Below are 12,695 nucleotides of genomic sequence, written 5' to 3'. Positions count from 1 at the left end.
GGAGTGTTTGAAGAGGACAGGAGCGAGTGTAGCTCTCACCTCCATCAGTAACGTCACTGCTTTCTTCATGGCAGCTCTCATCCCTATACCTGCCCTACGAGCCTTCTCTCTGCAGGTACCTGTGTGTGTGTGTGTGTGTGTGTGTGTGTGTGTGTGTGTGTGTGTGTGTGTGTGTGTGTGTGTGTGTGTGTGTGCTTGTGTGGGGGCCTTCTATCTAACAGTCCCCGTTCATCAGCCTTCATTGGCCCCAGATTTCTCGAGGCGCTTTTTATTGATTTCATTCATCAAACTGAGAGTGAGTGAGTGAGTGAGTGAGGCCGTGTGTGTGTATATCCCTAGACCCCCTTTGTGACCCACTCTGTACTGGTGCCCCCTGTATATAGCCTTGTTATTGTTATTTTATTGTGTTACTTTTTATTTCATTTCTTTTTAACTTTAGTTTATTTAGTGAATATTTTGAACTGCACTGTTGATTAAGGGCTTGTACGTAAGCATTTCACGGTAAGGTATTCGACGCATGTGACAAATCAAATTAGATTTGATTTGATTGTATTAGTGGTGGGCCCAATATCTGTCCCGATTGGGTCCACGTAACCCAATCCATGTGTGTGTGCGTGGGCGTGTGTGTGTGCTTGTGATATCAGTGTGGGAGGTAGGTAGAGAGAGAGGTTAGAGGGGAGTAGGGTGGGGGTGTTAGGAGGGTTGGGGGGGGGGTCCTAACTCAGATCTGTCATTAATTAGTAATGTCATCACACCACAAAGAGATAGTGGCGAGGGGGGGGGAGAGAGTGACAGAGGAAACCGTTAGAAAATGCTGGGGGTTAGAGAGATCAGTCATCCTCTCTCCTCATCTACATGTCTGTCTATCTGTCTGCTTCCACTCTCTCTCTCTCCCTCTCTCATCTGTGCGTGCGGCGGAATACCTTGACACACACACACACTGCTGTTTGACCTCTGACCCAAGGAAGAGGTGGCTGAGTTCATGTGCCATTGCCCTGACAACAAGCCCAGCTGCACGCTACATGTACCACGCCGCAGATATGTCTGGACGTACACAACTCACACACACACACACACACACACACACTCACCTACATGCAACCCCCCCCCCCACTCTCTCCTGATACAGGCGAGACGTTACTCTTCTTTCACAGTGATGCCGATATTAGTATGTGTGGACAGATGGCTTTAGTACAGGGGTCTGTCAAACATGCTCTACTTAGCCCAAAGGTCTGACAGAACCAGGACACTCATCACAGACAAATACCATACATGGAGGTGTGTGTGTGTGTGTGTCCGCGCAGGCATGCGTGGGAGTGTGTGTGCGTGCGTGTGTGTGTCTGAAAGCACATTCTTGTCTTTATCAGCGTTAACAACTTCCTCCAGTCTACTCCTCTCTGGAACAGAGAGATTCGTCTCTCTTTTCTCTCTCTCTCTCTCTCTCTCTCTCTCTCTCTCTCTCTCTCTCTCTCTCTTTATCGCATCTCTCCATTTCCTCCCCTCCTTCAGTCTGGAAGAAACAAAAGAGTGTGGATCTGAGCTAGACAAAGAGATGAAGATAAACCACACTCCAGATCTAGTATCTTTACTGGGGTCAGCCATTGGCCACACCTGGCGTGTCTGTGTGTGTTTAGAGGTTGATTTCATTAGGAAAAGCCTTACGGAGCTGGGAGCAACACAAATGTGATGTGTCTGTCTGGTCAGACTAGGTATCTACGTGTTCCGTTCTTTCTCCCTCCTCCATCTTACTCCCCCCTCACCCTCACTCCTCTCTCTCTCCCTTTTCTCTCTCTACCTTTCTCGCTTTCTTGTGCTGTGCATGGAATTGAGACTTGTGAGGTAAGGAAGGTAAGGAATGAGAGAGGGGGAGCGGTGTGTGTGTGTCTGGTTGGTGTTAAGGCGTGGTTAGAGTGGGATGGAATAGGTTGCTGTAAACTGGCAGCAGTGAGAGCTTGTGTGTGTGTGTGTGTGTGTGTGTGTGTGTGTGTGTGTGTGTGTGTGTGTGTGTGTGTGTGTGTGTGTGTGTGTGTGTGTGTGTTCTTGGGTGCGTGTGTAGGGGTGTGTGTTGTCTCTGAACCGGTGCGCCTGTTCATCACCTCAAGCCCTGCAGGCCTCTGTCTCCTTGGGTGGCCTGGCACACACACAGGACTTAGTGTGTGAGTGTGTGTGCTTGTGTCTGTGTGTGTGTGTGTGTTCAGTGGTCTGGCAGCTACACAGGATCCAGATTGTACTCTGGGCAGGGCCCCAGCCTAACCCCAACCCCCACCCTCTACTCTTTACGGCTCTAAGAGCTACACACTACACTCTCTCTCTCTCTCTCTCTCTCTCTCTCTCTCTCTCTCTCATTTTATTTTCTCTCAAGTCCTCCTCTTACACACTCACACTCTTTTTTTCCCTTCTTCTTTTTTTCCTTCTTTTTTTCTTATTAACCCATCCACCACCACCCCTCTTCGGAGGACACATATCTTTAAAAAAAATTTTTTTTTTTTTTTTACAGCTTTTGTACTACGTATACAGTGCATACATTTTACATAGACGTTTAACATATACATATTACATACAGTACCGGTCAAAAGGTTGGACACACCTACTCATTCAAATCAAATCCAATTCAACTTTATTTGTCACATGCGCTGAAATCAACGAGTGTAGACTTTACCGTGAAATGCTTACTTTCAAGCCCTCAACCAACAGTGCAGTTCAGGAAGAGTTAAGAAAATATTTACCAAGTAGACTAAAATAAAAAGTAACACAATAAGAATAACAATAACGAGGCTATATACAGGGGGCACCGGTACCGAGTCAGTGTGCGGGGGTACAGGTGGCTAGTTGAGGTAATCTGGTAATCAGGTAGGTGGGGGCGAAGTGACTATGCATAGATAACAAACAAACAGCGAGTGCAGAGAAAACAGTCTATAACTTGGGTGACTGGAGTCTGACAATTTTATGGGCTTTCCTCTGACACCGCCTATTATATAGGTCATGGATGGCAGGAAGCTTGGCCCCAGTGATGTACTGGGCCGTTCGCACTACCCTCTGTAGCGCCTTACGGTCAGATGCCGAGCAGTTGCCATACCAGGCGGTGATGCAACCGGTCAGGATGCTCTCGATGGTGCAGCTGTGGAACCTTTTGAGGATTTGGAGACCCATGCCAAATCTTTTCAGTCTCCTGAAGGGGAAAAGGTTTTGTCGGGCCCTCTTCACGACTGTCTTGACATGTTTGGACCATGATAGTTTGTTGGTGATTCAAGGATTTTTCTTTATTTTTTAAAAATGTTCTACATTGTAGAATAATAGTGAAGACATCAAAACTATGAAATAACACATATGGAATCATGTAGTAACCAAAAAAGTGTTAAACAAATCAAAATATATTTTATATTTGAGATTTTTCAAAGTAGCCACCTTTTGCTTTGCACACTCTTGGCATTCTCTCAACCAGCTTGACCTGGAATGCTTTTCCAACAGTCCAACAGCATATGTGGGGAGTTCCCACATATGCTGAGCACTTGTTGGTTGCTTTTCTTTCATTCTGCGGTCCAACTCATCCCAAACCATCTTAATTGGGTTGAGGTTGGGGGATTGTGGAGGTCAGGTCATCTGATGCAGCACTCAATCACTCTCCTTCTTGGTCAAATAGCCCTTACACAGCCTGGAGGTGTGTTGGGTCATTGTCCTGTTGAAAAACAAATGATAATTCCACTAAGCGCAAACCAGATAGGATGGCATATCGCTGCAGAATGCTGTGGTAGCCATGCTGGTTAAGTGTGCCTTGAATTCTAAATGAATCTCAAATTTGGACTCATCAGACCAAAGGACAGATTACCACCAGTCTAATGTCCATTACTCGTGTTTCCTGGCCCAAGCAAGTCTCTTCTTATTATTGGTGTCCTTTAGTAGTGGTTTCTTTGCAGCATTTCGACCATGAAGGCCTGATTCACGCAGTCTCCTCTGAACAGTTGATGTTGAGATGTGTCTGTTACTTGAACTCTGTGAAGCATTTATTTGGGCTGCAATTTCTGAGGCTGGTAACTCTAAAGAACATATCCTCTGCAGTAGAGGTAACTCTGGGTCTTCCTTTCCTGTGGCGTTCCTCATGAGAGCCAGTTTCATCATAGCGCTTGATGTTTTTTGAGACTGCGCTTGAAGAAACTTTCAAAGTTCTTGACATTTTCCAGACTGACTGACCTTCATGTCTTAAAGTAATGATGGACTGTCATTTTTCTTTGCTTATTTGAGCTGTTCTTGCCATAATATGGACTTGGTATTTTACCAAACAGGGCTATCTTCTGTGTACTATCAAACAGGGCTATCTTCTACCTTGTCACAACACAACTGATTTGCTCAAACGCATGAAGAAGGAAAGAAATTCCACAAATTAACTTTTAAGAAGGCACACCTGTTAACTGAAATGCATTCCAGGTAACTACCTCATGAAGCTAAAAATATAGAAAAACCCTTGAATGAGTAGGTTTGTCCAAACTTTTGACTGGTACTGTACATGATAGTTTTATATAAAGCAGTTATATAACAACATAACTTTAATCCCACCCCTCAGCCACTCTCAGCCCATCCCACCTATCACCATAGACCACCCTCGTTTGGTTTCCATGTGCCATATACTTTTCAATTGTGCTGTGATGTTTTACATACATTTATAAACTTTCTAATCATATAGTATCCACAGATTGTGAGCTAAAGATGAAAATCTTTTCCACGAGTATTATTATATTATTTATTGACTGACCATGGTTTTCTAAATCGCCCAACACTGCTGTTCGTAGAGTTCATTTGAAATAAATGAATGTTGTGATTTTTTTTTAACCATTCCTGAACCTGTGACCAGAAACAAGCTATGTAGGGGCAATACCAGAATAAATAATCTTGTGATTCAGTCTCTTCGCAACAAAATCTACAGAGCTGAGATTGTTGTATGTCCCATATATATAGCATTCTGTTGCTGGCAAGAATTTTGTATAATAATTTAAATTGAAAAACTCAACTTTTTTGGTGTGTACCAGTTCATAAACCATGTGCCATGGAAACGGTACATCGAAAATCTCTTCCCATTTATTTTCAACCTGTATGGCGCAGCTGTCAACATTTTTGTCCTCAAATGAAACTGGTATATTTTTCTATTTATGCCAGTTCCTTTCAGACAATTTTCATCTTTAATATATGGCAGGCAAACAAGTTCCCTTCCTTCTCCCTTTTCCACTTGCCTCCGCCATTTTTGTGGTCGTGCTGCAATCAGTTGGTTGTAAGTTTGGATTGAGCAGACATTCCCATATATTTTCGATAGCTGCGTATGTGACACAACTCCACCGTTTCTATACCTAATATCATTATTAAATATAATATAATTTTTCCCATAAGTAATGTTTTTATATTAATCAGTATATTTGAGTTTAACCATAACATTTGTTGTAATTTTTGCTCTATATTTTCTGGAGGATAAAACTGAAATTGTAACCAGCATTGTATGGCTTGTTTAAGAAAGGGCGATACTTTAAACAACATTTTATTTTAAATGATTCGGGAAATGAGAAGTTGTAATCTGTATAAAGGCAAAAAGGCCAAGGATGAGCCTTTCTTAATAATCTACTGAAGAACCATTTTGGGTTTAAGTATAATTTATATATGAGTGAAGCTTTTAGTGAGTTTTAAAGCTTTAATATTTAATAATTTTAGCCCCCCAAACTCATATTCATTATATAAATAGGCACGTTTAATTTTGTCTGCCTTAGCGTTCCAAATAAAATGAAATCTTTTTTGCTCTTATGATTTAAAAACGAGTCGTCTGGAGTAGGCAGCGCCATTAGTAAGTAAGTAAACTGGGATAGGACCAACCTCTCCATGGTTGCAGAATCTTATCTATTGTTCCAAACTTTCTATTGAAAATGATTGTTGTAAGCTCATTTATATTTTTTGGGATGTGAATACCAAGTATGTCTACTTCACCATCCACCCATTTTATTGGTAAACTACAAGGGAGTGTAAACACTGTGTCTTTTAACGATCCAATACGTAATATGGTACACTTGTCATAATTAGCTTTTAGTCCAGAGAGGCTAGAAAAGTGATCAAGATCTTCAATAAGACAGTGCAGGGATCTAGATTGCGGACTTAAGAAAAAACTTGATTCATACATTGACACTTTTGTTTTTACCCCTGAATTTCTAACCCCTTGATGTTCTTGTTGGATCTAATTTTGATAGTTAGCATTTCAATGGCCATAATAAATAGATATGGAGACAACAGACAGCCTTGTTTTACTCCTCTTAAAAGCTCAATACTTTCTGAGAAGTAACCATTATTTACTCTTTTACATCTGTGGTTGCTGTACATCATTTTTACCCATTGTATAAGAGATTCACCTCTTTGCATTTCGCCAGGATTCGCCAGATTGAAATCAGACCTTCTTGCTGAGTTCCTGAAAGTCTACAATTTTTATAGTAATTAATACATGCTAATAATGGATATTTTAGTACATAAAAAAGGTCTGATGTACCTCTACTGGTATACCATCAAGCCCTGGTGTTTTTACAGACTGAAAAGATTTAATTGCATCATTAAGTTTCTCTTCTGTAATTTGGCCTTCACACAGGTCTTTCTGTAAATTTGTTCATTTTACGTTATTATTATTATTATTAGGAAAGAAATCCTTACAGTTAACATCATTCAGTGAAAATGGAGGAAACTGAAAAGAAAACATATGCTTAAAATATTTTGCTTCCTCTTCCAAAATATCATTTTGTGAATCATGGATGATTTCTGTAAATTCTTTTTGGTAGCATTTCTATGTTGAAGATTCAAGACAAAATTGCATTTTTCACCGTTTTCATTCCAATTTGCTTTATTTTTGTAATACATTATACTTGATCGTTCTTGAATAAGTACCTCCTTGTTGTACCTCCTACCTCTTTGTTGTTTTTCCTCTAACCTATTTTGTGCCTCTATAGTACAGTTTTCATTACCATCTACCTGCTCTGTTATTTCCTCTATTTCCTTTATTAGTCTATTCTCTTTTGACCTAAACCGCTTTTGTTTTAATGATGAGTGTTGAATTGAATGGCCTCTAAAAGTACACGTAAAAGTGTCCCATACAATAAGGAGATCTGCTGTTCCTATGTTGCGCAGAAAAAACTCAATTATGAATTATTTTGTCTTAGTTAAGAACAAATTGTCATCCAATAGGCTTTTATTCAATTTCCAATATCCCCGTCCACGTGGAAATTCTGCAAGTTATATGGAGGCCAATTAGATGGTGGTCCAATCGCATTTGGTTTCCTATTAATATTTTTTTTTTTTACTTTTGATGCCAGCAAGAATGAGACCAAGAAGTAACGGCTAGCCTGATTAAGCCTCCTCCATGTATATCTCACGAGGTGAGGGTTTTTCAGCCTCCATATATCCACTAGTTCTAATGTATCCATGCTATTCATGACCTTCATAAGTGCTTGAGGGTGATAGTTTGTAGTGTGACTTCCTTTACGATCCATTGAGGTACTTAAAAACGTATTATAATCTCCCACCATAATAATAGATTCATTCGTTGCTTGTGAGCTCAATAGATTATTATAAATATTTTAGAAGAAGTGTGGATCATCATTATTTGGCCAATATTGATTAATTTGCCAGATCTGTTTTTGGTCCAATAGCATATTTTAAATAATCAATTTCATTGAGGATCTGTTTGTACAGTTTGCACAATTGGAACAACATTTTTATTAATTAGTATAATCACCCCTTTTGAGTTTCTTTGCCCATGACAAAAATATATTTCTCCCTCTCAGGCCTTTTCCTCATCTATATTTGCAGTGTGTTTCCTGTAAACAATAGATAATGTATTATTTCTCTTTTAGCCAGGTAAACATTTATTTTTGGAGTAGGTGACACCTTTTGTAACATGATATCCTCTCCAGTCCCACTCCCATTCAAATCAAATCAAATCAAATTTATTTATATAGCCCTTCGTACATCAGCTGAAATCTCAAAGTGCTGTACAGAAACCCAGCCTAAAACCCCAAACAGCAAGCAATGCATGTGAAAGAAGCACGGTGGCTGGGAAAAACTCCCTAGGAAAAACTCCTGAGAAAGGCCAAAAACCTAGGAAGAAACCTAGAGAGGAACCAGGCTATGAGGGGTGGCCAGTCCTCTTCTGGCTGTGCCGGGTGGATATTATAACAGAACATGGTCAAGATGTTAAAATGTTCGTAAATGACCAGCATGGTCAAATAATAATAATCATAGTAATTGTCGAGGGTGCAACAAGCACGTCCGGTGAACAGGTCAGGGTTCCGTAGCCGCAGGCAGAACAGTTGAAACTGGAGCAGCAGCATGGCCAGGTGGACTGGGGACAGCAAGGAGTCATCATGCCAGGTAGTCCTAGGGCTCAGGTCCTCCGAGAGAAAGAAAGAAAGAAAGAGAGAATTAGAGAGAGCATATTTACATTCACACAGGACACCGGATAAGACAAGAGAATACTCCAGACGTAACAGACTGACCCTAGCCCCCCGACACATAAACTACTGCAGCATAAATACTGGAGGCTGAGACAGGAGGGATCAGAAGACACTGTGGCCCCATCCGATGGGGCCACAAGGATCCGAAAGCAAAGTCTTTTATTTTTGTCTTTAGTTTGTGAAAACAAGGAAGAGTCGCCTTCCCTCGCTAGTAGTAGCTAGCTGGCAGCCTTGGTAGCTGGCTTTAGCCTGGCTAAAACATAGCAAGCTAGCTATCCTTTTAGCTTTCCACATCGCCATGTGAAATCATTTATAATAAAAGAATATGCCTGGCAAATATTCTTATACTAGTATAACTTAACACATTATCCCGATTTGATAAGCTGCTTGTGTATTCATTCCCATATCATCTAAAAATAGAACTTCATGTTTTGGTTATGGAGAAAAAAGTACATGACTAGCTAGTTGGCTACAGCAGGTTCTACCATTTCACAATAGCCTGTAATCACTAGTTATTACTTCTAAACAAAATAACTTTTTGGGTGGATTCTTGGACTTTCTTGTTGTCTACCCATTTGTTGTGAAAACAAAAGAAGAGTGTCTTGTCTTGTTGTCTTCCCTTGCTAGCAAATTGGCTAAACACTGCAAGCTAGCTAGCCTTTTTGCTTCCCACATCTCCATGTGAACTAATCTGATTTATAATTCAATAATATGCCCTGGCAAATATTCTTATACTTGCCAGTGTAACCTACAAGATTATCATAATTTGATATGCTATTTCAATGTATTTTCTCCCATATCAGCAAAAAATATATAATTCAAGAAGAAAAAAGCACATGGCTATCAGTTTTAACCTAGAATAATAATCCCTTACATTTTGGGGTGATTCTATAAGGCTACAATGTTGTTTGGTTTATTGTTTGAACAGGTGCTAAGATTATGTTTGGTTATCAATGCAAAATAGGCTGCTTATTTAATGCCAAACTAAACCAAGACAGCAGACTAAACCAATACAGCATGGGTCCCCAGATCCACAAGAAGTTCTACAGCTGCACCATCGAGAGCATCCTGACCAGTTGCATCACCACCTGGTATGGCAACTGCTCGGCATCTGACCATAAGGCGCTACAGACGGTACTGTCATCCAGGACCTATATACTAGGCGGTGTCAGAGGAAAGACAAAAAAATTGTCAAAGACTCCAATCACCCAAGTTATAGGCTCTTCTCTCTGCTACAGCATGGCAAGCGGTACCGGAGCGCCAAGTCTAGTTCCAAAAGGGTCCTTAACAGCTTCTACCCCCAAGCCATAAGACTGCTGAACAAGTAATCACATGGCCACCCAGACTATTGACTGTTTACTTTTGTTTTTACACTGCTGCTACTTGATGTTTATTATCTACAGTATGCATAGTCACTTTACCCCTACCTACATGTACAAATGATCTGGACTAACCTGTACCCCCGCACATTGACTCGGTACCGGTACCCCTTGTATATAGCCCCTTTGTTGTTATTTTATTGCGTAACTTTTGACTTAGTTTATTTAGTAAATATTTTGCATTGTTGGTTAAGGGCTCATAAGTAAGCATTTCACTGTAAGGTCTACATCTGTTGTATTCAGCGCATGCGACAAATACAATTTGATTTGATTTGATCTTGACGCTTCAGTGATTTTGAAGTTGATTAGCTTCCCTCATCTCCATGTGAAATAATCAGATTTACAATGAAATAATATACCCCGGCAAATATTCGTATACTTGCTTGAGCAACCTACAATGTTATCCCAGTTTCATATGCCGTTTCAATGTATTCACTCCCATATCAGCTACAAATAGAATGTCATCATGTTTTAGTCGTGGAGAAAAAGCACATATCTTAAAGCTGTTTTTACCAGTAGCCTGAAATGACTAGTTATCACTTCTAAACAAAATAACTTTTGGGGTTCTAATAACGTTGTTTGGTTTATTGTTTGAACAGTTGCTGATGCTATATTTTCTTATCAATGCAAAATAGGCTACTTTCATGCATAACCTATAGCCTATAGATCAGATCAAAGAACCAAGCAAGCTTCATGACCTACACAACACTGCCCCCATGGTTATGGAACATATGATAGGACGCGTTACAATCTTCACCTGACACGGTAGTGCCCGAGCACGCTATAAGGAGCCGGCCTCTTTGTGACGAGAAGCGACACCGCGCTACCCTTCGTCGGCCTGGTTTGCGTATTCCGCGTAGACCCCTTTAGGGACTCTATAGACTACCCCCTCCCAACTCATGGCAGCCTGATAAGTTAACCAATTGTTCCCTGTGTGTGTGTGTGTGTGTGTGTGTGTGTGTGTGTGTGTGTGTGTGTGTGTGTGTGTGTGTTCTCCCTGGCCAGGCTGCGGTGGTGGTGGTGTTTAACTTTGCCATGGTACTGCTCATCTTCCCTGCCATCCTCAGTATGGACCTGTATCGCAGAGAGGACCGCCGCTTTGACATCTTCTGCTGCTTCTACAGGTAACACACACACACACATATATACTCTACATATACACACACACACACTGTATATCTCTCCCCACCCTGGGGTTCATAAAGGTGTGTCATGTGTATCTCTACCTCAACTTCCCTAACTGATCCTTTAATTACTGTTTAGAGTGTGCTGTCCGTCTGTCTGTCTGTCTGTTTATCCTTCTCTCTCTTTATTAAACATCACCTGCCTGTCTGTGCATGTTCAGCTCCATAACACTCGCGGAGGCACACGTTCAATACACTCCCAGAAGTACACACGTGCACGTGTACCAAACATCTCCAGCGCCACGGCTAGCTGTCTGTCTGTCCCCCAGCCTGTGTGCTAACTCTCTGTCTGTCTGTCTGTCTGTCTGTCTGTCCCCCAGCCTGTGTGCTAACTCTCTGTCTGTCTGTCTGTCTGTCTGTCTGTCTGTCTGTCTGTCTGTCTGTGTGCTAACTGTCTGTCTGTCTGTCTGTCCCCCAGCCTGTGTGCTAACTGTCTGTCTGTCTGTCCCCCAGCCTGTGTGCTAACTCTCTGTCTGTCTGTCTGTCCCCCAGCCTGTGTGCTAACTCTCTGTCTGTCTGTCTGTCTGTCCCCCAGCCTGTGTGCTAACTCTCTGTCTGTCTGTCTGTCTGTCTGTCTGTCCCCCAGCCTGTGTGCTAACTCTATGTCTGTCTGTGTCTCCCCAGCCCGTGTGCTAACAGGGTGATCCAGATCGAGCCCCAGGCTTACCTGGACGGAGCAGACGGCAGCCACTACAGCCCCCCTCCTACCTCCTTCCGCACCCCCCCTCCCTCCTACAGCAGCCATGGTTTCTCCCAGCAGACTCAGATCACCATGCAGTCTACCGTCCAGCTGAGGACAGAGTACGACCCCAGGACTCAGGCCTTCTACACTACGGCCGAACCCAGGTCCCAGATCTCCGTACAACCGTTTACACCCGCAGCCACCAGCCCCGCCAGCAACCCCAACGCCAGTCACGGTGTTCACGGCAACAACAACCACCATAGCAACCATCACAGCCGGAGTGGGAGTAGCAGTAGTCACGGCAACCTGAACAACAACAACGGTAGCCGTGGTTCCGGCTCAGTCCCGTTCCCTCCTCCCCCGTCCTCCTCTGGCGTTCCCCCTGTCTCCCCCCAGGCGGGGGAGGGGGTGTGTGTGACGGGGGAGAGTGCCAGCTCCACCAGGGATCTGCTGTCCCAGTTTGGAGAGGCCTCTCTGGGGCTGCGCTGTCTGGAGCCCCCTTGCTCCCGATGGACCCTGGCCTCCTTCGCAGAGAAACACTACGCCCCCTTCCTACTGCAGCCCACCACCAAGGTCAGTCAGTCTGTGTGTGTGTGTGTGTGTTCCTCCCCAGCGGTGGCTAACTCGCAGGGCCTGCTGAGTCAGACCTATCTAACCACAGAGCTTCAGTAGTAAGTTAGAATACGTTCTAGTAGTCAAATATCTTACAGCAGGGCTAGACCTGGCTTTCAGTCTGTGGTCAGTTTCTGACTAAGAATATCTGTCTTCTCTCCTGGGTTGGCCCTTAAACTGACCTCCTGACCTGACTGACTCAGTCTGTGGTCAGACAGACACTACATTATGCTGGCTGGAGTGTTGAGATGGGTGACTAAACTGGGATAGTAAAACAGGTCCTGCCAGCGGTGTTTACGTGCTCTTGTCTGCGTCCCAAATGGCACCCTGTTCCCTGTATAGTGCACTTATTTTGACCGGGGCCCATCTCAAC

The 12,695-nt window shown here is 42.8% G+C and overlaps 1 protein-coding gene across 1 annotated transcript in view; it reads left to right on the top strand.

Annotated features, from left to right (window-relative positions):
* The first annotated feature begins 6 nt into the window (after nt 1-6).
* Nucleotides 7-12,695, top strand: part of LOC115164238 (protein patched homolog 1) — a 39,012-nt gene continuing 26,323 nt past the window's right edge. The window contains exons 1-3 of the mRNA XM_029716515.1: nt 7-115; nt 10,850-10,968; nt 11,653-12,283. Of these exons, the coding sequence (XP_029572375.1) occupies nt 68-115; nt 10,850-10,968; nt 11,653-12,283 (798 nt within the window). The 5' untranslated portion in view covers nt 7-67. The remainder of the gene's footprint in view (nt 116-10,849; nt 10,969-11,652; nt 12,284-12,695) is intronic.

This window comes from Salmo trutta, chromosome 27 (genome assembly GCF_901001165.1).
Source record: "Salmo trutta chromosome 27, fSalTru1.1, whole genome shotgun sequence".
NCBI lineage: Eukaryota > Metazoa > Chordata > Actinopteri > Salmoniformes > Salmonidae > Salmo > Salmo trutta.
The sequence above is the reverse complement of the archived record's forward strand: the minus strand, read 5'-3'. Positions and strand labels throughout refer to the sequence as shown.